The 27,071-nt window shown below is 40.4% G+C and overlaps 1 protein-coding gene across 1 annotated transcript; it reads left to right on the plus strand.

Annotated features, from left to right (window-relative positions):
* Nucleotides 1-25,915, plus strand: LOC102942644 (solute carrier organic anion transporter family member 1A2). The gene is made up of 17 exons (XM_043538907.1): nt 1-74; nt 2,257-2,437; nt 4,973-5,063; nt 5,594-5,709; nt 6,963-7,104; nt 9,959-10,091; nt 11,354-11,463; nt 13,748-13,894; nt 15,184-15,282; nt 15,740-15,967; nt 18,338-18,502; nt 18,615-18,810; nt 19,886-20,051; nt 23,014-23,198; nt 23,766-23,830; nt 24,450-24,567; nt 25,524-25,915. The coding sequence occupies exons 4-17, from the start codon at nt 5,650-5,652 to the stop codon at nt 25,678-25,680; spliced, it is 1,971 nt and encodes a 656-aa protein (XP_043394842.1). The 5' UTR covers nt 1-74; nt 2,257-2,437; nt 4,973-5,063; nt 5,594-5,649; the 3' UTR covers nt 25,681-25,915.
* The last annotated feature ends 1,156 nt before the right edge of the window (nt 25,916-27,071 follow it).

Genomic DNA, 27,071 nt, shown 5'->3' on the forward strand with positions numbered 1-27,071 from the left:
TTTTGAAGGAACATTATTAACCACTTGTTCAGACACCTCAGCAAGTTCAGTGAGTCGATGACTTGGCAAGTTCAGTAAGTAGACGACAAATTTTCTGTTATAATGCTCATAAAATTGTTCATAAATGCTCATAAAATTTGTTTTCCCCTATATAATTTACTTGGTCAGCAGAGTTTGAATTGGTTTTATTAAAACAGGATTGGCCGTTTTAAGTGGTTTTAAAGAATTTCTTAGTTATGTCTATTTTGCAGGAAATCTCCTTTGTACACAAAAGATTAACTTAAAGTCATCGCATTGTCCATGCAAAATGGTTGTGCCAACTGGTTAAGGTATTGGCATTGACAAGCTCAGTACCTCAGATAGTTGACTGCAAAGAGATGTCTCTAAAAAGCTGAGAGTATCCTACAAAGAAATAAAACACAACAAAACTGGGTTTATAAAGATGACCTGAAAGATTTTGTGTTCTGCTTGGGGTTTTAGTTGTTGTTGTTTGGTTTTACATTAGAAATTCAAGTCCTGTCTTCCCAGAAGACTGTAATGGCTGGAAAACTAGTGAAATGATGTCATTTCAACAGTCAGGAAAGTGAAATTTGAGCATTCAAGACAAGAAGAGATCTTCAGTCAGATTAACAAAAACTTTTATTTATTTATTTGTTTTGTCACCACCTATTCAATGGCCAATTAACATTTTGGATAAAGGACATCTCTGTTAAAATTCAGCACCCTAAGGCCTTCAATTTAGGTGTAATATCACTCCATAAACATGAGAGAGATACACATCCTTCTCTAAACACAGGAAAAATCATAGTTGGTATTCCTGATACTTTAAGGTAACAATCAAGCAAATGCCCCCTCCCTCCCTCTCCCTACCTTCTTTATACATCATAAAGAAGGTAAAAAGAGTACAAGCCTGATTTTTAAAAAAGGCTTAACTATTTGTTCGAACTAAATGTTTAACATCACCTTTACAGCTTTTAGACTGAAAGCAGTAATCTGTTTATCACACTACAAGCCATTTTTAGGGCAAAGTTCTCTTGCTGTTTTGATACAGCAGGAAAATTGCAATGAGAGCTGAACAAATAGAAGGAAAATTATTGGCAAGCAGTCATTAGACTTCAAAAGCGAATTTCAATTCACCCATGTTCAGAAAAGTGAATTGCATGTTATGCATTGATTGTTAAATTTGTAATTCAGACTTTAGGTTAGTTACTTAAATCACTGAATGCCTTTTGACAATGGACTTTAGGTAAGGAAGTTACAGAGATCTCTGTAAGTCTGTGTTTGCTTGAGCACCATATGACTAAGCATTTGGGACATAAAGCCACAAAAACATTTGAAAGCTAGGACTATTATTCACTGTACCCTCCACCCTGTCTCAGGAACATTGCTGGAAATGATATAGTTGGATCACAATTATGACTTTCAGGTGATCATCCCTCCCACTCAGAAACAGATTAAAAGTAACTTTACACAAATAACTTTTAAAAAATACAGATTAGAATTATTAATAGTTGTGCTTCAAAGGCAGGTAATAAATACTAATTAAGGGCAAAATTGCCATTTTACCGTCTGTCCCATATGTAGGACAGTACGTTGTGATGCCCCAAGAGGAGACCAGAAAGCTGATTGTGATTCTGAATCATAATCTGTCTCCTGGTTTCCTTCTGCTCCAGCAGGGGCCAACCCCATAGCTAGCACAGTGCAGCTGAACTGGTTGGCAGAACCAAGGATCCACCCATTACCTGCCCCATACTGCCTGTTCTCCACCCACATATCTGGGGAGGAAAAGCATAGTGGCCTCCGGGAGACTACTGTCACCTACATACTGCTACCCATGCTATGACATGCTGTATGTGCCACAGTCTGCATAAGACAAAGCATACATTTTCTCATGATCAGATTCAGCAAATACATGTTCAGCCTAATAAACACAGTTTAATTCTTTGCACTGTTGTTATAACCATGTTTGTCTAGTATATTAGAGACACAAGATGGGTGAGGTAATAGCTTTTATTTGACCAAGTTCTGTTGGTGAAAGAGACAAGCTTTTGAGCTACACAGAGCTCTTCTTTACCTTACCCACTTTGTCTCTCTGCAATTTAATCCTGGCAGTGGAATAAAATTTGCAAGTAGGTAGGTTTGCCTTACAAAATAAAAAACAAACAGTATTTATTCTACTATGCTACTGGTCTAAAATGCTGGAGCACTTGCATTAGTTAGTGCAAATAGTTAAACGAATGTTATAATACTGTATAGCTTCATTAAAGGCTGAACATGAAGAGATGAAAGCTGGACTGTAATATGAGTTAATGCTAGTGAATCGGCCAAGAATCAAGGTAATGAAGAAATACATTTGAAAGGATTAACATTGCTGTGGAATTTACCGTTCCACGAGGTCGATCCTGTGGGATTCAAGAGGAAGACTGTGAAAGAGCAGGTGAGTGCCACTGGTAGGTCTACTGGAGGCTGTTTCTTTTTTTCAGTTGTGATCCAGTAAGGTAAAGTAGGTTGAGAGGAGCAGCTGCTGCGAGATGGGAAAACCAGAATACATCATAAGGCAGAGTATAAGAGATGAAGGAGATGAACTGATAAATCCACATCCATTCCTGGTGTAAGTGTAACCCACACACCTCCTGGGTGTGGTGTTCTGTCCCATCTAGTGGCACTGAGACCACTTAGAGCAGCAGTGGGCGAACTTTTTGGCCTGAGGGCCACATCGGGGAATGGAAATTGTATGGCGGGCCATGAATGCTCACGAAACTGGAGGTAGGGGTGCGGGAGGGGGTGCGGGCTCTGACTGGGGGTGTGGGCTCTGGGGTAGGGCCAGAAATGAGGAGTTCAGGGTGCGGGAGCGGGCTCTGAGTTGGGGTGTGGGGGGAGGTGAGGACTCTAGGGTAGGGCGGGGGATGAGGGGTTTGGGATGCAGGAGGGGGTTCCAGGCTGGGACCAAGGAGTTCTGAGGGGGGATCAGGGCTGCGGCAGGGGGTTGGGGCATGGGGGAAGGGTGTGAGGGCTCCGTCTGGGGGTGCGGGCTCTGGGGTGGGGCTGGGGATGAGGGGCTTGGGGCACAAGAGGGGGCTCTGGGCTGTGAGTGAGGGTGGGAGGGGGGATCAGGGCTATGGCAGGGGATTGGGGTGGGGAGCGGGGCTCAGGAGTGCAGGCTCCAGGTGTCGCTTACTGCAAGCAGCTCTTGGAAGCATGTCCCTTCTCCAGCTCCGAGGCACAGCCAGGCGGCTCTGCATGCTGCCCTGTCCGCAGGCACCATCCCTGCAGCTCCCATTGGCCAAGAACCGTGGCCAGTGGGAGCTGCGGGGGTGGCGCCTGCGGATAGGGCAGCGAGCAGAGCCACCTGGCCACGCCTCCATATACAACGTAGGAGTCAGAGGGGGGTCATGTTGGCTGCTTCCTGGGACCCACGCGAAGTGGGGCAAGCACCCGACCCCACTCCCCCGGCTGGAGTGCCGGAGCGGGGCAAATGCCCAACGCTGCTCCCTGGCGGGAGCTGAGGGTCAAATTAAATGGTCTGATGGGCCTGATGTGGCCTGCGGGCCATAGTTTGCCCACCCCTGATTTAGAGAGAGATTAATCAGTGTGCTCTACAGTCTTAGCTAACAACAGTATGGCTTTTAGCTCATGCAGTAGAGGCTCATGCACTAAACTCCAGAGGCCCTAGGTTCAATCCCGGCCCCTGACGATCGGGGTCTATCAGTGTTACAACTGGGGGCTTGTCTGGGATTTCAGCTGGGAAGTCTCTGAAGCTTGGGACACACTTCCTCAGCTAAGGCAAGTATGTAACCCTTACACTACCTGGGTGTTGTGTTCTGTTCCATCTCAGGGCACTGAGATAACTTAGAGAGAGATTAATGAGTATGCTCTACACTGTATGGCTTTTAGCTCATGCAGTAGAGGCTCATGCACTAAGCTCCAGAGGACCCAGGTTCTATCCCACCCGCTGCTGCTGGCCTTACATAAGGTGGGGCCTGGCTGAACTCTAGCTTACTCTTATTTTGTTCACATTCCCTCCCTTACAGCCAGTAGGTAGCTGTATTATATAACTTGAGTTAATGAAGCCCTTTCATAGACTCATAGACTTTAAGGCCAGAAAGGATCGTCATGATTGTCTAGTCTGATCTCCTGCATATTGCAGGCCACGGAACCTCACCCATCCACTCCTGTAATAGACCCCTAATCTCTGGCTGAGTTACTGAAGTCCATGATTTCAAGACTTCAAGTTACAGAGAATCCACCATTTACACTAGTATAAACCTACAAGTGACCCGTGCCTCATGCTGCAGAGGAAGGCGATCTTTGACAATAGTCATTAAAGGAAAATTCCTTCAATTCTGGCATTTTCTCTGCTTCACTCTGGCTTTCTGTTGTAGTTAAATCTCAAACACTCAGGGGCTTTTCCAGATCAGTGGTGCCCCAGATTGTATTGCCCTTTCTCCTCTCACACCTTGGAGAAGTCCCAGAATGCATGAGATTTGAAGACAGCAGCTGGCTTAGCAGAGCTGCTAGATCTACTAAAATACCAGGAAGAATCAGTAAAGGTAGGAGGCTCTTTGGGAAACGAATCAAGTAGAGTGGAATACTTATCAAAATTTTTATGGGAAAACTGTTTCTGGTTCAGTTCAGTTCAATGTTTTAGGACAGTTCAGAGTTTTTTGTCTCCTCCTTCCCCCATACAACTTGAAACCAAGAGATTAGGTCCTAATCTAGCTTCCATTAAACTGAATAGAAAAACTTCCATTGCCTTAAATGGGAAGTTGGATTGGGGCCATAGTAGCATTCAGAACAGGACTAGATGACATTGATATGGCTAATAAGAACATGCATAGTTACATTTGATAGGATAAAAAAATCATGACAGATAGAAACCTTTGTGCTTTACCGTATGCCTTAACCACGCATTGACAGTGGTTGGGAAGAAACATCCTGTATGAGCAGGTTAATATGTAATTGTCCATAATAGGGTTTTGCTCCTTCCTCCGAAGACTCTAGTACTGGCTATTATTGGAGACAGGATAGCAGAATGCATGGACACAGACTCCGGCTTTGAGCTGGTAGGTAGCCAATCTTCCTTCTCTATTATGCACATGTAGGGTGACCAGATAGCAAGTGTGAAAAATCAGGATGGGGGTGGCGGGGTGGGTAATAGGAGCCCATATAAAAAAAAGCCCCAAATATCGGGACTGTCCCTATAAAATCGGGACATCTGGTCACCCTATGCACATGATCACTTCACAAGTGAGCCCCAGAGACCATCAACCAAGGGCCTGATCCTGCTAGGGCAGAGTGCAGGCATCTGCATGCCTTTAATCACCATTGAAGTCAATGGGTGGTTATTATCTCATAGGCGGTGGCCAGTACCTTGGAGTTTTGAGTTTCATGTCTTAAAATTTCTAAATTAGAAAAGTTTATAATTTATTTCCATAATGGCCTAATTTTTAATCTATGTATTTATTTAATTGTGCTCATTATTTTGAATGGAAACTGCTCCAGTTTAGTGACATTATTGAATCTCAGAAGGATTCTGTTGCATTTTTGAGAATATTCCTTTACTATGCTTTCTTTTCTTTCTTTTATACAATAGTAGCATCATCAGAAATTTTCACAAGCAAACATCCAGAGCCACCTTAAAAAAGCAACATGAAAGAAACTAAGAAACCAGCTGCAACTGAGAAATTCTGCTGTATTTCCAAGTTTAAGGTGATCTTTTAATTATTTTATTTATTTATACACACAGTTGTTGTAGCTGCTTGCCTCTAGGTTAAAAGTTATAAACCAATGGAATTGTAGGTACAAAGGTAGGAAGCACTGATATTTTAAAGCTCACAGTTAACTATAAAGTTCAAACATAGTTTACTGTAAAATGTTGTTTAATGTCCATCACCTTAAGCTCTGTGATGCACTGGAGGAAGCACTTGAAAGCTCCTTGTTAAAACTCCCCTCCAAACTGAAGGAGGGAATGAGAGGATTTCCCTTCCTCTGCTATAGACACCTCATTTCTGGAAACTGCTAAAGGATTCTTGGCAAAGGTGACATACTTGCGATGAGCTAATATTTTGCTTTGAATATACTGAATTGTATTTAGTGGCTTCATTTTGTGTTAGTATTTCATAGTCAGTTTGTTACTAGTGTTTCCTACACTTGAATATGATCATTAAAAGTTTGGAAGTTACTTAAAAATATTCTCATTTTTGTTTCATGTTTACTTAGTAATACCCCCAGATGTAAAGGCATCACTCAGCAAATGAGAGCATTTATATTTAAATAATCTCTTATCAATTACTAAACATTACTTGAAAAAAGGACATATTATTATTTACCATATTTTAAATTTACTAACTTTGGGCCAGATTGTGAACCCTGCTCACATGGGAGAGTAGTCACTCACACAAGTAGTCCTCTCAAAGCCAATGGGACCGCTCCTGGGAGTAACTGATGACCCACATGAGTAAAGCCAAAGGCCTTTCAGGTCACTTGGTTGGGGTTCTTTTTCTTTTGGTGCATGTATTTATTCAGTCCTGCAGATGGCACTCTTGCAACAAACATCTGCTCAGTGGGGAAATTCCTGCACCTAGATTGTCTAAAAACGAACCTCAATCACATCCTTGGCTGTAGAACTCCATGTTAAGTAGTGTCTGGTGAAGAATGGGGATCTGAGGGTTCTGAAGGATGAACAGCAATGATAACACAGATGTATGTGAACAGGTGGAAGATAAAAACCTGCTCTCCTTATTCATGGATGTAGTCCCACTGAAGTCAGAACACTATGCGCAAGTACAGCAAGTACGCAAGTACAAGCGTATGGAGTTGAATTCATATTTAGTTCAAAACTGCAGGACTATGTATTTGCTTTCACTAGAAACACAACGTTGTTGGGAAAAGTAGCTATGAAGTATGCCTAAATCTCCATACTCTTGTTAATTTGTGTGTGTATTCTTCTCTTCTTCTCCCAGGTATTTCTGCTGGCATCATCATTTGCATATCTAGCTAAAACTATGTCTGGGGCTTACATGAATAGCATGCTCACACAGATAGAGAGAAGATTTAATATTCCAGCCTCTCTGGTGGGCATTATTAATGGAAGCTTTGAAATTGGTAATCATTTATTTTAATATTCTTTGACAAAACAGTACTTTTCCACAGCTGGGGTGAGGGGCTATTTCAGCTCTTCCCTTTCTTCATTAGTTTGTCTGGTTTTGCAGCCATTGTGTGACCTGTAGATGTGTCTGTGACCAGATCCTATAAACTGTTACTCGTGTATTTAGGCCCATTGAAATCAATAGGACCATTTATGTGACAAAGGGAATGCAGATGCAAACTCTGGTTCGACGAGCTTGATCTGCTTAGGAGCTGCCAAAGAACACCTGACTGTTATATTTTGCCAATAGAACATCCAGTTTCACACCAGAGGTAATATTTAACATTTATATGGCACTGTTCATCAGCAGATCTCAAAATTCTTTACCCTGGTAAGTATTCTTATCCTTATTTTACAGGTGGGCAGATCTTAAAGGAGTAAAAAGCTGTAAAAACATACTTCTGTAACTAAAGTTTGAAGATTTGACTCTGAACAGACAGGGAGCAGATCCATTGAGAAAGAAGGGTCTATTTTTTGGGCCACTTTTCAGAAAACAACTATATACACTTTAATGCTTAAGAGCAGGATTGTCCCCTGGAATTGTGGCACCCTCCTCACTCCTCTTTCTGGCTACCTGCCTCATAGATCATAGGGCTAAGGGAGAGTAGCCCCTGCTGGGGCCACTATTCCATCTCCTACACCAGTGAGTGGGGAGTGAGAGAGCAGGGGGAGGGAACGGACCGACCCCTGCCTCCACAATAGGTATAGATCAAAGGGCAAGCCTCGAGGAAAGGGCACTCGGTAGCTGAGCTGCTACAGGAGCAGACCAGGAACCAGACTTTGACTCTAAAAGGGTATACTTTACAGTGTAGGTCCTGATTACCCCTTGCTTCGGGGGAGGAGGGAGAGGAAGAAATCTGCATTAGCCCTATAACTGGCACAGATTACTTCCCCTGGAATGCCGGCTCATTGATGCTGGCTGATGCAATGGTGGGGGATGGAGCCAAGGATCCTTCCACTTCTCTCCCTTACCTGCCCACTCTGCAGTGCAGGCCCATAAGGCAGCTCAGAATAGAGCCCTTGGAGGGAGGGACCTCTGAGGGACTTACAGACCCACCCAGGATAGTCTCATGCTTTTGAAATAACAAAGGAAATTGCCAAAATTACTGATGCTGGGTCTAAAAAGGTGATGGTTTAAAACTAATTAGCCCCTGGTATTAATATGAACACGTAACTGAAAAGACTTGTGGATATTGTCATCTTGATTGATTTAAAATTTCAGGATTAAAATAATCTTAATATGTAATGTAATGAACTCAATAGGAATGCTCCAATGTAGAAAGTTGCACCCATACTTAAGTATAAATGGGACTTTTGAGTGTTACACCTGGCTCAATGCAGTTTGACTATCGATTATATATAAAAAGGATATGCCAGCATTTCTTGCACCTTTCTCGGACACAGCTGGCACTGGCCATTGGCAGAGACTCCATACTGGACTAGATGGACACATGATTTAACCCGGTATGGCAGTTCCTGTGTTTCCAATAAAAAGAAGGATGTCTTAACAAGTGTGTCAGAAATTATACCTGCCCTGGACCATTTTGGGTCTGATTCTGCTCTTAGTTATACTGGTTATAAATCCAAAGTATAGTAAATCCAGTGAAGTCATAGGAGCTACATAGGTATAAGATGAATGTGAGTGAGATCAGAATCAAGCTCTTTGAGTCTATTTATATTTTATGATGACATTCAGTACAATAACCTCTTTTTTTCTCCCCTATTAAGTTATTTTTGCAACTAATATAAATGAATCAATTCTTCTCTCTATATGTGTTATCTTGTATTTATTTTCAGTGTTGAAGTACTTAGATTTATATTTCTGCATTTTCCCCCATCATTGCATTTATGTGTTAAAATCTGTGCCATAAAATTTGTATACATAGAAAGTGTCCTAAGAGAATAATAACGTACCAAGACATGTACTATCTTGGAGCTGCAGGGTCTAGTTTCTAGAAAACAGTGTTTACAATATATCATAAAGCTTTTCCTCACATGAAATGTTCCCTCTCTAAAGAGAAATGATTTAATGGGGGACTTTCTTTATCCATGTTATTCCTCACAAATCAGGGAAGAAATAAAGGGGATATCAAACTGACTACACTATGTAGCATCCCCATCAGAACTTAGAGAATAATAGATTTTTGAGTTCGGTTTCCAAACAAAAAAATACGCCGGGGGGGGGGGAGGGGGTTGATTAGTTTTGAACAGAATTGAAATGTTGTTTGTTTTTCCTTGCCAAGTGAAAAAAAATGGTTTGTTTAGAAAATGTAGTTTTAAATCAATATTTTGTTTCATTTTAAAACAAACCATTTTAACATTTGAAAATGTTTGGTTTTTAATTGTTTTTCAGCTGAAATTAATAGGTCAATTAGACCCAAATTTGAAAATAGTGCCAGTGCCCTAAAAAATGCATTTTTTGGCAAATTTTTATTTGCTGAATAAATTTCACCCAGCTCTAATTCACATGGATTTCTGTATTCATCCGTGTTTTCTCCATTAACTTGTAATTTACATTTCTCTGAAAGTGCACTGACGGCAGTAATTTAGTACGCAGGTGGTTGTTTTCTTCTTCTGACAGCCTCAGTTGATATTCTCCTCTTTAGTCATAATTTCTACTTTACTTAACATTCTATTATCAGAATATTTCCTAGTTGGCCTAACCCTTTACGCAAAAACCACAGACGCAAAAACCATAGATGGAAAAGTCTTATTTAATCATCTAGCCAATCCTCTTGCTAGTACAGTAACACCCACATCGGGTAACTTGGCATGTAAATGTGAAAATGAACCATGCTCTTCTTTCTGCAGGAAACTTGTTGATGATAGCATTTGTGAGTTACTTTGGTGCAAAACTTCATAGACCAAGAATAATTACTTTGGGGTGCACAGTTATGTCTTTTGGCTGTCTTTTGATATCACTACCTCATTTTCTCATGGAACGGTGAGTATTTAGCTAAGGATGGACCAGACTGTGGTATGCTTACTCACCTTGAGTAATACGTTATTCCACAAGTGGTCCCAATGAAATCAGTAGGACCACTTGTGGAGTAAGGTACGCTCAGCATGAATCAGGGTATCAGAATTTGGTTCTTTTTTTTTTTTTTTGCAAGGGCTTCAGAAGTTAATAACTACTTCCTAAACACAGATTAACGGTTGGGAGATTCACATCTCTACTGGGCAACCCATAGGTGCTGACTTTTATTTTTCCTTGGGGGTGCTCCAGCCCTGCTCTGCCCCAAGGCCCCTTCCCCACCCTGTTCCCTCCCTGAGGCCCTGCCCTGCCTCTTCCCACCCCCACTGTGCCCCTTCCCTGAGGCTCCACCCTCACTCCGCCTCTTCCTGCCCCCTCTTCAACCCCCACCCACTCACTGCTCTCCGCCTTCTCCCAAGCGCCTCCCGCAGCCACCAAACAGCTGATCAGCAGCACCACCAAACAGCTGTGGCAGGTGGGTGCTGACCACCCGCTATTTTTTTTTCTGTGGGTGCCTGAGCACTGGAGCACCCATGGAGTCAGCGCCTATGGGGCAACCTATGTTCTTCCATTTTGTTTCATCTCCTGATCCGAGTGGGCAGTTGTCACCATGGATGATTACCTCCCTGTTCTGTGATGTCTCAGCAGGGGAAGCTCCAAGTTGCATTGCCCTCTATTACTATCATATTACGATACCATAGTAGTATTATTAGTATACCTGATTATATTTTCTTGGTCCCGAAGTCTCTTTCTCCTGTATCTCCTGTGTCTGTAATGATGCCTACATCACCTCAAGTAATATCACACATGTACATCACTGACTTGTATCCCCCTCTACAAAATCCTTTTTCATGGCTTCATCTCCTCTGGCCTTGACTGATTCAACTCTTTCCTATATGGATTTCCCAAGTCCCAGGTCTCTGGCTGCAGCACAAATGGAATATAGGTTTCTATTACAGGGTTTCTTTAATCTTCATCTGAAACATCTGATACTGGATTCTGTCAGAAACTGAATACTGGACTGGATAGACCACACGTCTGATCCAGTATGACAGTTTCTTTATTCCAGAGATGACTTTTGGTTAATGAATGGAACATTCAATGAACTTTTGATTCTTATTATATCTAGTAATTCCTTTTCTAAACAGCTTTAATACAAGAGAACAGCTTTATGAGCTGCATCTGATATATTCTCTCTTTAATTTGGAAACATTTTACTTTGGCTCAAACAGGTATCAGTATGAAACTGCCCTTTCACCATTAGAGAATTCTTCATCAAGCATGTCCATGTGTCTCATAAATCAAGGCCAGTCCTTCACACCTATGGAGAAAAAATCAGCAGGTGTGTCTCTTTCTGTGTCTAGTGCTCCTTTTTTGCTTAATTACTTTTATAGGTTTTGAGTAGGCTGCATGTGTTTCATTAATGCTTTTTCTAGGGCTCAAGGTTAGGTATAAAAAGCTGCAGAACTCAGGCAGTTTCCTCGCTTTAGTCTTTTTCTTTAGGGCAGTGTAATAGTCTGTGGCCCTAGAGACATTCATGGCTCCATGTGCAGGTCTTATAATGTTCACAGGCATGGGTGGCCCTTCCTTCACTGCCTGATTGTGAGAAAAGCTAACAGAACACAGATTTTGGAAACACTCTCCAGGCTACCTCGCACGAACAAGGCAGCATTGCGAGTGCTGGGAAAATGGGTAAGAGATATAAGAATCCCACCTTGTTGTATCAAGCAGTGGAGAAAAGGAGGAGGAGGAGCAGAGAAGAGAAATAGCATCTACTCCCTTTCAATAGATGGTATGTGTGATGGGGAGAAACTAGATGCTATAAACTAGGGTCTGTAGCTTATTTTATTGCTTGAAACATGCAAGTACCTTGCCAGTGCCATATTAATGTAAATTAATGATATTGTTATCAAATGGCACTACAGAGACCAATGAAATACTCATGGCATAGCATCCTTCCACTAAGTTGTTATATTTTTGCCATGGTGTTCCATCAATCTATGATAAGGGTGTATCATGGTGATGCAATATTATTATGCAAACTTTGCAACATAAAGACAGGATGTCGTTATTTTTTGTTTTTTTGTGGCTCAATTTAATGAAGAACATGGCCTTCAAGCTCTTCATGGTTGTGCATCACTGTTCTGGGACTTAAAGAAAAATGAAAATAATACATGCTACTTCATACTACCTGCTACTTAACAACCACACTTTGTGTTACATATCACCTTTCATCTGAGGATTTAGAGAATTGTTTGCCTCATTTTATGAAGGCAGAATATGCTACACAGAGAAGTTAAACAGTTTGCCTAGGTTATAGAGCAAATCAGTATGCAAGTAAGGAATATTACCCAGAAGTCCTTATTCCAAGTCATTTGCTTTGGGCAAATTATTTTGGTTTCACTATGAACATTGTTAGATTTGCATAGCTCTGTATGAATTTTCAGCCTGAGTTTTCAGTTTAAGTGATAGCACAAAATATTGGTTTCATACAACTGTAAACTGAATCTTCTGACAAGGTTACTGAATTTCGAGCTAGCTCAGCCCAGTAGTTTCAAGGTGGCATCAATTTTGGGAACCTTAAGTCAGATCTTGAAAGGCAAAAAAGCTTTCAGAAGGGCTGATAGAAAAATTTCAAGTGAAACATTTTCATATTGGAAAATGAGATGTTTTTAAAATCAATTTTCTGCAGGAAAAGATAATCTTCAGCAAATTTTCCATCAGGAATATTGAAACAAAATGCTTCATTTCAGGGAGTTCAACCCAAAACAACGAGCACAGCAAGTCAGCCACAGGGAGAGACCATTGGGGTATCATGGGAGATGGTGTGTAGCCAGGTAGCAGTACCCATAGGAAAGAATCAGAAAAGAGGTTTTCCTGTTTTGTGTTTGGTTTGGAACTGTCAAAATGTTTCATTTTGATCAAAAATGTCAAAATATAATGCACCATTTCCAAACTGAAATTTTCTACAACTTTTTTTATTTTAAGAAAAATTTTGATATTTTGTACTCATTTGGGATGAAAACAAATGGTGAAATATCCTTATGTTCCATGGGACAGATATGCTGTTTTTCAATCATCTCTTACTTTTGGTTCACAAAGGTGTTTTTTTGTCATTTTAAGGATACAGTTCTATTCCATGAATTATCTAGGGGTCAAATTCTGCCAGGCCTTTATGCAGGTAAACAGCAATTTTGGAGGAGGAAGAGATGGTGCAAGGACCTTCACCTAAAGGCCAGGCAGAATTTCAGAATCTTGTGCTCACAAGAATGCAGGCACCATTGTCTGCTACTGACCTCAAAATTACAGTGGCCCAGTGGGTGGAGCGGAGGCAAAGATCTGGCCTAGGCAGTGACCAACACTCCTGACTGTGTGGAGAGAGTAAGTTGCACTCCATAAAGTGATGTAGCAGCAGGCATAATGCCTCTGAGGCAAACTCTTTACCAGTTCTCTTACTGGGTTACTATGTATGACTCCTCATTGCCCCATTCTCTGGGCTGGGCCTATAAGGCAGTATTAAACCCTAAGTGGTGAGATGGCTTTTCATATTCATTTCTCTTTGTAGAAAATATTTCATTTCCAGGCAACATTAAACCACTGATACAGGTATCTTGTTTTATTCACAGAGTGCGAACAAAAGTCTGGGTCCTTGATGTGGGTGTTTGTGTTGGTAGGAAACATGATACGAGGCATTGGTGAAACTCCCATCATGCCGTTAGTCATTTCATATGTGGAGGATTTTTCCAAAGCAGAAAATTCACCTTTTTACATAGGTATAGCTTCAAGTGCTCAACATTGTTGTGTCATGCGCTGGCTTAAAAAAAACAAAAAAACCACCCCCGCCCACCCTTTTTGGCTCTTCAAGGTAAATAGTGCACCAACATTCTTTTTATTTATTTATCTAGTAATCAGAGGTGGGTGCACACTCCAGAAAATGTCATTCAACTATCAGTTCAAATGTTTAAATGAATTTGAATGTTCATTGATTGTATTTGCACCCATGAAGGCTGGGATCCTGCACTGAGAATCAACTGAGCAGACCCCTGAGCGTAGGTGGAACCCCACTTAAATCAATGGAGCTCTGCCTGGGTTTAGGGATTTACCCTTGTGCCCTTTAGCATTCGCTTTCTTTAAATATTCTAGTGAAAAAGTTACTTGGTTGGTATATTTGACTGAACAAAAAACAGAGGGCTTGATCCAAAGCCCATTCAAATCAATGGAAAGACTCAGACCCATGAAGCACATATAGGAGCACAGGGGCAGCAAGTGAATTTCAGATTTATAAGCAAGCAGCCCTGATATTAAGTGTCAACCAGAGAACAAAGTATGCTAGGGCACTTATAGAATCACAGAAGTGTAGGACTGTCAGGGACCTCATCTAGGTTCAGTCCCCTGCATGCCAGGCAGGACTAAGCAATAACTAGACCTCTCCTGACAGGTGTTTGTCTAACTTTTTCTTAATAACCTCCAATGACGGAGACTCCACAACCTCCCTAGGAAGTTTGTTCCAGTGCTTAACCACCCTGACAGTTAGGAAGTTTTCCTAATGTCGAATCTAAACCTCCCTTGCTGCAATTTAAACCCATTGCTTCTTGTCCTTTCCTCAGAGGTTAATGAGAACAATTTCTCACTTTCCTCCTTGTAACAACCTTTTATGTATTTAAAAACTGTTGTCACGTTCCCCCCCAGTTGTCTCTTCTCCAGACTAAACAAACCCAATTTTTCCAATCTTTCCTTGTATGTCATATTTTCTAGACCGTTCATCATTATTATTGTTCTTCTCTGGACTTTCTCCAATTTGCCCACATCTTTCCTGAAATGTGGCGCCCAGAACTGGACACACTACTACAGCTGAGGCCTTAGTAGAGTAGAAGCAAGTCAGCGACAGAGCTGGGAATAGAACCCAGGAGTTCTGACTCAAAGTCCACTGCATTAACCACTAGACAACACTCCCTTCCTGTGTGCCCAATCAATTGAACTGGGCTAAAAACAAAACTATTTTCCATGAAAATAACTCTCTGTAGGTCTAATTTTGTGTATTTTCCCCCTTTCCCAATTTTAGGGTGCCTACAGATAGCAACTGTGATAGGTCCTTTTATTGGTTTCATGTTGGGATCATATTGTGCACAGCTGTATGTGGATCTGGGATTCACAGATATAGGTAATGAACTAATATATATAAATAAAATTTGTATGTATTAATCAACAAGGATGATTTGTGTATATCTCAGCATCAACTGCACTTGTAGTTTTCTGCCAGTTTGCTAGTAATAGTTTTCTGATGGAAAATCATATGTTGTTCAGTTCAACAAAATCACCTGAATTCAAACATGAGTGAAAGAATCTGTCAAACAGATCATCTGGTAAATTATTCTGTCATCTGAGATAGTTTAACAGTAAAAAAAAAACATATTCAATAAAGAACACCCAGATTTGGCAGATAAATTATTTGCATAAAAAAGAGATATTGATGACCTCCACAAGCCTCATTTTAAGAGGTACTTTGAATCTTTCAAACAGTTTTATTCTATCTGAAATATGAGAAGTAACCAGAACAACCAATGACCACAGGGAAAGATAACTCAGAGCTAATCAGATGTGTGTTCCTTTATTTTTAGAGGAGGTGACTATAACACTTACTGATGCCCGTTGGGTTGGGGCATGGTGGCTGGGCATTCTGATTTGTGGATCAGTAAATCTGCTCGCTGGAATACCTTTTTGTTTTCTGCCCAAGTCCCTTCCAAAGGAAGGACAAGCAAGTGATACTGAGCTATTAAGTAAGATAAATGAATCAAAAGAGAGAGGTGAAACTCAAGCCAAATTGAAAATGCGTGAAATCACTAAAGGTAAGTTAAGCTAACTATCTCCTAAATGTACAATTGTCATTATCTGGTAGAACACATTAAAACCAGCACCATACTAGGTAAGTCTTTCTTTTCTCTATATGATTGGACTCTGTGTGTTTTATAACTAAAGATGGTACCGAGTTGCAACATTCACACAGTGATTTTCAACTCCCCAAAGTATAAGGGTGTTGGATCTGGGATTTTGGATTGGCCCCTTATAGAGATAAATGCCTGCTTTGAAATTGAGATCCAGATTCACCTCCCCACTTCTCCTAAATTTCAGGGGAGTTTTGATCTGGAGTTTTGCTTCCAGCCAACCACTAATTATAACTAGAGCTGGAAAAGACTGCTGTACACTGACAAAGTTTAGGAAATGAAACTGAAAAAATCACAGGAAGTTGCAAATCTTAGAGGGTGAAATCCCCTCTCCGCGTTTCCCTAGGCAGAGAACCAGCGCAAGGCCTGTGCGCCACTTAAGTCCCAATTAAATCCTCAAAACAGGACCTACAAGGCACTCAAGTGGTTCATAGGCCTCTGAAAACAGGGGATTTCACCAGAAAGATTTACTAATTTTTTTTTTTTACTGTTGCATGGATATAGATAACAAGCTTTATATTTGTAAATTTCCAGGTTTTCTATATGTGGTATACCTTGTTTTTTCTTTTAATTTCTGTATGTCTTCCAGTTCTTCATATTGACCCTTTAGGAACATAAATACTAAAATTCATTATAGGAGAAGATTGTCGGAAGAGACTAGTGGTACTGGATGTCCCAATAGAGACATTTTAACAGGCCCTAATTTTTAGAAAGGGCTGAGCACATGCACTCTGAAAAGCTTATCCCTTGAAGGTATCTCAAGATAGGTGCCACTTCACATTCAATGTACCCAAAATCATTAGTTACTTTTGAAAACCTATATTAAATCTTCACTCTGTTAAATACAAGGTCATTTCTTTTCAGTCATGTAGTCCAAAAATCAACAGCCAGTTTTCCTTCCATGAAGTAATCTTTTGACAAAGAAAGGTGCCCATTCCATCACTCAGCATTTCTAGTCCTGCAGTGTTATCTGAGAGCACTTTTCTTTCTATTATCATTCATAGGAGCAGCACTTTTTATTATATTTATGTGGAAGTCCACTGACCCTAAAAATCCCTAATTAAAAGGTGTCTTGGTTTCAAGTGAAAAATCCACTTTGTGTAGTTCAACTTAACACTCCCACCCGTTTCCCAGAATGTTTTGATCCTAGACCATGTGGCATCTACAAACAAGGCAGCCTGCTCATAGCATTTCAGCCATTAGAGACATTTTGGTTTTTTTATTATAAACTAAACAATATTGTGAGACTGATGTATTAACCCTCATTTACTGAGATACTAGTCCTCCCTCCCTCAAAGGATACGCTTCAATGAAAAGCGGTGCTCATTTTCAACAAATTGTGGTCATTGTGTTAGAAAAGTTTCAGTTTGTTTTGCAAAGTTTCTTGACAGTAGATCAGCACACTAGCTAGTGCAAAAAATTAAACAGAGAGGAATTATTTTTTTTATGGTTTGGATTCTGATTCTGCAAACTTTACTCAAGCATAACTCCCAAAGAAACCCAGTCCCACTAACGTCACTAACATTTGACTGAATGAGAACTCAGGATCAAGTCCTTAAAAGTGTGGTGGAAGAGACAGTGGTTAGATCCTAGGTAGCCATTATGAGACCAGCAGTGCAGCATTTCAGGAATGCAAAATCTGAAAGAATGATGAGATCTTGTTAGCATGGTGCAGTGGGAAGAAGCATTAATATCCATATGTATTTAATATATGTGGGATATGCTTAAAGAAGCCATAGTTAAAAATGAAATGTATATGAATTCCACTGTGAAAGAAAAATGGACGGAACCAAGAATGCCTGCACGAAAGGAATGAGGACAATAAAAGATCCTGTATTGGAAATGGAGGGGAGGGAGAGACTCAAACAAGAAGAGAGTCAATTAAGGTTTTTGTTTAAAAGATGAGGGCAGGAAAACAAACCCGGAACGAGTTAATGCTACCCACACGGTTTATTAGTAACCAGAAGGTTACTAATTTATTATACAAATACATCATGATTTAAAAAAAAAGAAAAAGATAAGCACTCAGTTGTGCTTTACAGGCAGTTCCTTCGATTGGGATTGGGGTAGGAGAGGGACATCCTGGACTAACAAAAGACCCTCCAGGGGACCATTCCAGATGGTGTTAGTTACAGTAGGTCTGTGGCCTCTGACCAATCCCAGCATTGAACTGGATTCAATTTAGGGCCACCTCTGCTTCCCTCCTTCCTCAGCCACAATGAGCAATGTCATCTTGTAAAGCTTCAAAATAACGTGTTACATTCTTCATTCCAGATTTCATCCCATTCCTCCGGAGTCTGTTTCACAACCCAGTTTATATGTTGTTTATATGCATAACTGTGATGCAGTTCAGTGCTTTCATTGGTATGATAACCTTCATGCCAAAATATTTGGAACAACAGTATGGGAAATCTGCATCACAAGCCATCTTTTTAATAGGTACACTCCCATTATATCTCATTTTTGCCTACCAGCTGGTGACTCTGCTGAGGGCTTTATATGATAAATATTTGCACAACAAGAAAAGCTTTATTTGCTTGTGTCTCCATAGCTGTTTACAATTTACCAGTTATATGCATTGGATATTTTCTTGGAGGCTTTCTAATGAAGAAATTCAAGATAAGTACCATTCAAGCTGCCAACATAGCCTTTTGGATCTCTTTAATTGAATACCTAATCTACTTCGCTGCTTATTTCACGGTCTGTGAAAATTCTCCAGTTGCTGGTCTAACAGTCTCCTATGAAGGGTATGTTCTTTAAATCACAATACTGAAACGATCTGTCATCCCCTTGTAATAAAACAAATATTCTAGTTAGAAATGGGCCAAGGAGTCCACAGTTTGGTTTTGCAAACACAAAACCAGGAACTCTTCAGATTCAGGTTCTAATTTATCCAAACCATCAATGTCCAAGAAGGCGAAGGCAAAGGCAGTAAGTTTCTCTCTCCCTCCCCAACTCATCCTCCCACCCTGTATCTAAAACCATAGTGTGGAGAAGTTAGTTAACGCGGTGGGTTAAGTCCACTGAGTACTCTCCTTGGAAGATGATCTACCCTAGGTCTCAAACAAAAGTGAGAATGTAGTGGAAGAGGTGAAAGTGCTGTGAACTGTGTTCATGTGTTCTGAACATTTAAATTAACCTGTTTGCCTCCAGTTTTCTAAAGCTTCCATGCAACAATACAGAAACAAAAATGCACATACAGTTGCATGTCCCACTGGCACCTGTGACTAATACAATCGTATATTCAAGTCAGATATTTGCTGGTGTAAGTGGCCAGTTATGTGTCTGGCTGACCATTCACATATGTAATTGCAATAACAGAGGGACATACAGGAGCTTTTTATTTAAATATTATTTTCATGTAGATAACATGGAATGTTTTATCTGCAGTTTCTTGATTTGAAGGTTGCCATGAATCTGTATGTGTGTGCCTGTGTGTATACAAACCTATACATACATACACACACACACACACACACACACACACACACACACACACACACACACACACACACGAACGGATGATATAAGCACCATAGACTATGAAAGTCATGTTGTACAGCAGTCGTCGTATATCTCTGTCGACTGTACAATGTCTCGAGCCAAAAAAATTACACAGAAGAAACACTAAATTCTAAGGGTCTGACCAATTAATGTTTTATTTAAGAAGTGCAGGGCCGAGTCCTGGAAAAGTTCCTGACCTACCAAGAGAGTTTTATGTAGTCAATGATAAGAAGCTTCTATTGGGGGGTTGTTTTAGGTGGTGGTGATGGTTGTTTTTTAACTCCTTAATTGTTTATTCACCTTTTAAATATATTTCAGAATAGAACAGGTCTCATACATGGAAACAACCCTACTTGCTGACTGTAACAGTGATTGTGATTGCTCAAGTAAAGTGTGGGACCCTGTTTGTGGGAAGAATGGAATAACGTATGTTTCACCTTGTCTTGCTGGTTGTAAAGCTTCAGATGGAACAAGCAAATATATAGTAAGACCTACCAGCTCACATTATGAAATCTAGATAGCATGGTGCAGTGGGATATATACATATACATTTGACGAGGATTTTAAAGAGTGATAATTAGAGATGGGCAAAGTGGTTTGGGTACAGTAAGGACTGACCTGACCCTTTGCCCCAAATCAAACTGACTCTGAAAATTTGAAGCTTGAATTAGTTCAATTAAGTTTAAAGAAAACAAAAGATTGAACAAGCCTCTTCTCTTTTATGGAATAGACAGAAGTGGAAATACCAAAATACCATTTGAGAAGTTATGCCTCTGGTATTTTCCACTTGTCTGAAACCTGGAAGTGCCAGTGTTTAAAGCAGTCTAAAAAAGTGGGGGATCTGTCATAATCTGGACGCAGCATCTTTGGTAAGATAGTGCTGAAAGTCTCAGCAATCAAGTGCAATTTTAATTGGGGCAGGGGTCAGGTCTTTGACCCTTGCACACAGACCCCCACCGCCTTTTTAAACACTGGGAAGCACTAGAAATCTCACAAAAATAATAGAATTCTAAAGCAGGGCTATAATGATCTGTAACAGGATGACAGGTTTCAGAGTAGCAGCCGTGTTAGTCTGTATTCGCAAAAAGAAAAGGAGTACTTGTGGCACCTTACCTCAATTTATTTGAGCATAAGCTTTCGTGAGCTACAGCTCACTTCATCAGATGCATACTGTGGAAAATACAGTGAGGAGATTTATATACACACAGACCATGAAAAAATGGGTGTTTATCATACACATTGTAAGGAGAGTGATCACTTAAGATGAGCTATTACCAGCAGGAGAGTAGGGTGGGGGGAGAGAAAACCATTTGAAGTGATAATCAAGATGGGCCATTTCCAGCACATTTCCAGGAGTTAACAAGAACGTCTGAGGAACACTGGGGGGTTGGGGAAGGGATAAACAAGGGGAAATAGTTTTACTTTGTATAAGGACTCAACCACTCCCAGTCTTTATTCAAGCCTAAGTTAATTGTATCCAATTTGCAAAGTAATTCCAATTCAGCAGTCTCTCATTGGAGTCTGTTTTTGAATTTTTTTTTTGTTGAAGAATAGTCTCTTTTTGATCAGAAATCGAGTGACCAGAGAGATTGAAGTGTTCTCCGACTGGTTTATGAATGTTGTAATTCTTGACATCTGATTTGTGTCCATTTATTCGTTTACGTAGAGACTGTCCAGTTTGACCAATGTACATGGCAGAGGGGCATTGCTGGCACACGATGGCTATATCACATTGGTAGATGTGCAGGTGAACGAGCCTCTGATAGTGTGGCTTATGTGATTAGGCCCTGTGATGGTGTCCCCTGAATAGATATGTGGACGCAGTTGGCAATGGGCTTTGTTGCAAGGATAGGTTCCTGGGTTAGTGGTTCTGTTGTGTGGTATGTGGTTGCTGGTGAGTATTCGCTACAGGTTGGGGGGCTGTCTGTAGGCAAGGACTGACCTGTCTCCCAAGATTTGAGAGAGTGTTGGGTCATCCTTCAGGATAGGTTGTAGATCCGTGATAATGCGTTGGAGGGGTTTTAGTTGGGGGCTGAAGGTGACGGCTAGTGGCGTTCTGTTATTTTCTTTGTTAGGCCTGTCCTGTAGTAGGTAACTTCTGGGAACTCTTCTGGCTCTATCAATCTGTTTCTTCACTTCCGCAGGTGGGTATTGTAGTTGTAAGAATGCTTGATAGAGATCTTGTAGGTGTTTGTCTCTGTCTGAGGGGTTGGAGCAAATGCGGTTGTATCGCAGAGCTTGGCTGTAGACGATGGATCGTGTGGTGTGGTCAGGGTGAAAGCTGGAGGCATGTAGGTAGGAATAGTGGTCAGTAGGTTTCCGGTATAGGGTGTTGTTTATGTGACCATCGTTTATTAGCACTGTAGTGTCCAGGAAGTGGATCTCTTGTGTGGACTGGACCAGGCTGAGGTTGATGGTGGGATGGAAATTGTTGAAATCATGGTGGAATTCCTCAAGAGCTTCTTTTCCATGGGTCCAGATGATAAAGATGTCATCAATATAGCGCAAGTAGAGTAGGGGCGTTAGGGGACGAGAGCTGAGGAAGCATTGTTCTAAGTCAGCCATAAAAATGTTTACAGAGATTGGGAGTGGCTAAGTCATTATGCAAGGTAACCTATTTCCCCTTGTTTTCCTAACACCACCCCCCCACCCTTCCTCAGACGTTCTTGTTAAACCCTGGATTTGTGCTGGAAATGGCCCACCTTGATTATCATACACATTGTAAGGAGAGTGATCACTTTAGATAAGCTATTACCAACAGGACAGTGGGTTTGTTTTTTTGGGGGGTGGGGTGGGGAGAAAACCTGGATTTGTGCTGGAAATGGCCCACCTTGATTATCTTACACATTGTAAGGAGAGTGATCACTTTACATAAGCTATTACCAGCAGAAGAGTGGGGTGAGGGGAGAGAAAACCTTTTGTAGTGATAAACACCCATTTTTTCATGATTTGTGTGTATAAAAACATCTTCTGTATTTTCCACAGTATGCATCCGATGAAGTGAGCTGTAGCTCACGAAAGCTTATGCTCAAATAAATTGGTTAGTCTCTAAGGTGCCACAAGTCCTCCTTTTCTTTTTGTAACAGGATGGCTAACAAACAAACAGAAACCCTGATGAGAGGTTATTATCTTAATACGGTAAGAATTTTCCTTAAGGCTTTAGTTATAAATTCTTGCATGCTAGGTGGAACATGACTGAGAATGAGAACTGCAATACAACAAAATAAAACAAAGACCAAAGAAGAGTTTAGAAAGTCTGAGAACCAATAAACATATTTTAAATAACTATGAGATCACACAGAGGGACCGATTTTGATGCCTTACTCATGATCATTATTCTCTTGCTCTGTGAATTGACTTCATTGGCACCTCACATGGTGTATGATACTACTCAGTGTAAGGGTATTGTAGTCTGGGCCTAAAAGATTAAAACCATCTTTTGACAGGTATTTGAAAATTGCACCTGTGTTGCAGCTTCTGGATTTTCATCTGGAAATGTCTCTGCGGTTCTGGGCCAGTGTGATAAAGAAGCAAACTGTGACATGATGCTTCACTACTTTTTAATATTATCAGTAGTCTGCAGCTTCATTTATTCCTTAGGAGCCATGCCTGGATATATGGTTTTAATAAGGTACAGTAGAACGTCCTTACTGTAAGCACCCTGCTAGAAATTTTATACTGAGGTCATGCATTCCTATGAGTTGGGGGAGGTTCTCTGTCTTCTTATGCTGATTGTTAGGGCTTATATTTCAGGATAAGCTTTCTCAACTTTGGAAGGTGATTTTGCTTCTGCCCAGATTAATGGGAGCTCTTTGAGTCAGTTTACTGAGATGCCTTAGCAAGGTGCATAACAACTATGAATTTACTGATCACATCTGCTCAGCATGCATATAAACGCAGCCCTGATTTAACTCCCAAAGTCTGGTCCTATCTTGCGATGGGCTCATTGCAAAACAGTGGATGGTACTGTGAGGGCAGCCTTTCCTCTGGTCGTTCAAAAGTCTTGGTCAAGAATCTCAAAAAGACCTCCTCTTTCATGAGAGCCACTTAATCAAGGTAATGGACCCCTGTAATTAATGGCCAAGGTAGTTGGATTCTGGTGTAATATGATGCAGAATTTGATTGACAAACCAATGCAACTTTGTTTCGCATTTATATTGCCGACTGTTGTTCAATATACAATGCAATTCTCACGTAGGTCTCTAAAGCCTGAAGAAAAGTCATTTGGTGTGGGTATCCATATACTTGCTTCAAGAGTATTTGGTAAGAAATGTTTTAAACCATGCTGTGAGTGCAAACAAGGACAAATGCAGAGGTTATATTCACAATATGCATCTCCACTTATCTGAAAAAAGAACTGCTGGTACAGGGGGCATGGCCAGGCAAACATGAACTTTGCTTTAGAGGCAGAGGCATTTGGCTGCAAATTAGAGCAACTTTCAGTCTGGGCTAATTTATGCCAGGGACTTGACCAGCCTCCATCTTAAAGCCACCTTGTGCCATTTTCCTCCTGCCAAATGTTCACTGAGTATAGTTCAGCTGGAAGAGATAATCTCTCCCATGGTATCTTAAATATTTCTGTTTGATGAGTGTGGGCAAATGTTGACATATGAATGGCAACTACAGTATGTATTTTTTAAACTGCAGTATAAAGTGCCAAACAAGCATCAAGAAAGAAACTACTTAGGTGGAAATAAGAGAAGGAGGCTAAGGAAAGAGAGACGCTTGTATGAACTATAGAGAAGGGGGCTGATGTAGGAAGAGGGAAGAACTGTGATGGACCTATATTTATTCCATTAATCTGCAGAAAAGTGTGCTTCTAACATAAACATTGAAAAATGTCTTACTTATCCTCACGGTCACCCCTTTCTCTCCCTTCTAGCTGGAATTCCATCTCCCATTTATTTTGGAGCTTTGATAGACACAACATGTTTGAAATGGGGAACTCTGAGTTGTGGTGGTGAAGGAGCATGTAGGATGTATGACATTGTCACATATAGGTACAGTTTCTTTTGCACACCTATCTATATCTATTCCTCTATACTGTGTTCATCACTATAGTATCTGTTCTATTGATCTTCCTCTAGTTGACAAACCACAAAATTGGATTATAGATTTGGCCATAAACATATTCCTCAGTATACACCTATTTCCCCGTTAAGGTTACCTTTGCAAAGTGTTCTGTTTCCATAACAGCTTCTCACCAAAAGTTTCTTATTATTGCATCATGCCCATATATTACCGCTTTCACACAAAGAATCCTAAAATGCTTTATTATGGTACAAGTATTATTTTTTTTTATTTAATTAATTAATTTATTTGTATTACCATAGTGCCAAAGGGCCCTAGTAATGGACTAGGACCCCATTGTGTTAGGTCTGTACAAACACCTAACAAAAAGACAAGCCTTGCCCCACAGGGCTTCTACCTCTGAAATACAGCTGCTGCTGTTGAGAAAAGTGGCAGCTATTTAACAGCTGACAACAACATTGCATAACATCTTTGAATAGGAAGTGAAGGACACTGTCTCCAAATGGAATTGCAGGAGTAGTTCAGGTAGAGAGAATGTAGTTTTCCAAGATGGAATTTGTCTAGGATACCATAGCTATAGCCCTCTGTAGTCCTAGAAGAAATGCTGTGAGATCTTTAAAGACCACTTGTATTCAGCTCCTTATTTATGTCTTATTGAAAAAATGGTCCCTTCAGTAGACCACTATCTACCTTTTTTAGGATATTGGTTCAATATAGGCTCAGAAGTATGAATGCCACTTCCTAAATAACCTAAGTATTACCTCATCCATGTACTGATCCAGTGTACATTGAGATCCAAAAGAATCACAGCTCAAGCCATTAGCGTACTTTCAGAGCAGCGAGATTTTACAGTGACAAGAACAGAAAGCTATGCTCTAATGCTGCAAGCAAACATGTTTTTAATGAATCACACCTTTTATTCCAGATGGCTCTACCTGGGACTGCCAGCGATATTACGTGGACTGTCCTACATCCCATGTGTGTTAATTCTCCTTATTTTAAAGAAACAACTTAAATCTTCTGAAGAGAAGAGCTTAAATAGTTCACCAATGGCAACGGAGGTCATAGAAGAGCAAAAATGACTGAACAGAGAAGCATTCCAAAAGCTAAGACTTTTGCGGGGCATATCATGAGACAGCCTCATAGTATAAACTTGAGCATATCTTTACTAATGATTGGTGATTGAAACTAGTGAACACTTGGACTGAGACTAATATAATTATTAGGGCTGTCAAGGGATTAAAAATATTAATCGCAACTAATCATGCGATTAAAAAAATTAATCGCGATTAATTGTGCGATTAATTGCACTGTTAAACAACAATAGAATACCATTTATTTTAAATATTTTTGGATGTTTACTACATTTTCAAATATATTGATTTCAATTACAGCACAGAATACAAAGTGTACAGTGCTCACTTTATGTTTATTTTTGATTACAAATATTTGCACTGTAAAAAACAAAAAAATTGTATTTTTCAGTTCACCTCATACAAGTACTGTAGTGCAATCTCTTTATCATGAAAGTTGAACTTACAAATGTAGAATTATTTACAAAAAAATTGCATTCAAAAATAAAACAATGTAAAACTTTGGACCTTACAAGCCCACTCAGTCCTACTTCTTGGTTAGCCAACCATTCAGACAAACAAGGTTGGTTACAATTTGCAGGAGATAATGCTGCCTGCTTCTTGTTTACAATATATCTTCTGAAAGTGATAAAAGGCATTCACATGGCATTGTTATAGCTGGCGTTGCACGATATTTATGTGCCAGATGTGCTAAAGATTCTTATGACCCTTCATGCTTCAAGCACCAGAATATATGAATATATGCACCCATGCTGATGATGGGTTCTGCTCGATAATGATCCAAAGCAGAGCAGACTGATGCATGTTCATTTTCATCATCTGAGTCAGATGCCACGAGCAGAAGGTTGATTTTCTTTTTTGGTGGTTTGGGTTCTGTAGTTTCCACATCCTAGTGTTGCTCTTTTAAGACTTCTAAAAGCATGCTCCACACCTCATCCCTCTCAGATTTTGGATGGCACTTCAGATTCTTAAACCTTGGGTCGAGTGCTGTAGCTATTTTTAGAAATCTCACATCTGTACCTTCTTTGCGTTTTGTCAAATCTGCTGTGAAAGCGTTCTTAAAAAGAGTATGTGCTGTGTCATCATCCGAGACTGCTATAACATGAAATATATGCAGAATGCGGGTAAAACAGAGCAGCAGACATACAATTCTCCCCCCAAGGAGTACAGTCACAAATTTAATGGACACATTATTTTTTAACAAGCATCATCCACATGGAAGCATGTCCTCTGGAATGGTGACCAAAGCATGAAGGGGCATATGAACGTTTAGCCTATTTACATGTAAATACTTTGCAACGCCTGCTACAAAAGTGCCATGCAAACACCTGTTCTCACCTTCAGGTGACATTGTAAATAAGAAGCAGGGAGCAGTATCT

The sequence above is a fragment of the Chelonia mydas genome, chromosome 1 (genome assembly GCF_015237465.2).
Source record: "Chelonia mydas isolate rCheMyd1 chromosome 1, rCheMyd1.pri.v2, whole genome shotgun sequence".
In the NCBI taxonomy this organism is placed as follows: domain Eukaryota; kingdom Metazoa; phylum Chordata; order Testudines; family Cheloniidae; genus Chelonia; species Chelonia mydas.

Coding starts and splice junctions, on each gene's coding strand:
- LOC102942644 (XM_043538907.1), top strand. CDS start 5,650: ATGAAAGAAACTAAGAAACCAGCTGCAACTGAGAAATTCTGCTGTATT. Junction 15,283..15,739: donor TCTGGGATTCACAGATATAG/GTAATGAACTAA, acceptor CTTTATTTTTAG/AGGAGGTGACTATAACACTT. Junction 15,968..18,337: donor AATGCGTGAAATCACTAAAG/GTAAGTTAAGCT, acceptor TCTTCATTCCAG/ATTTCATCCCATTCCTCCGG.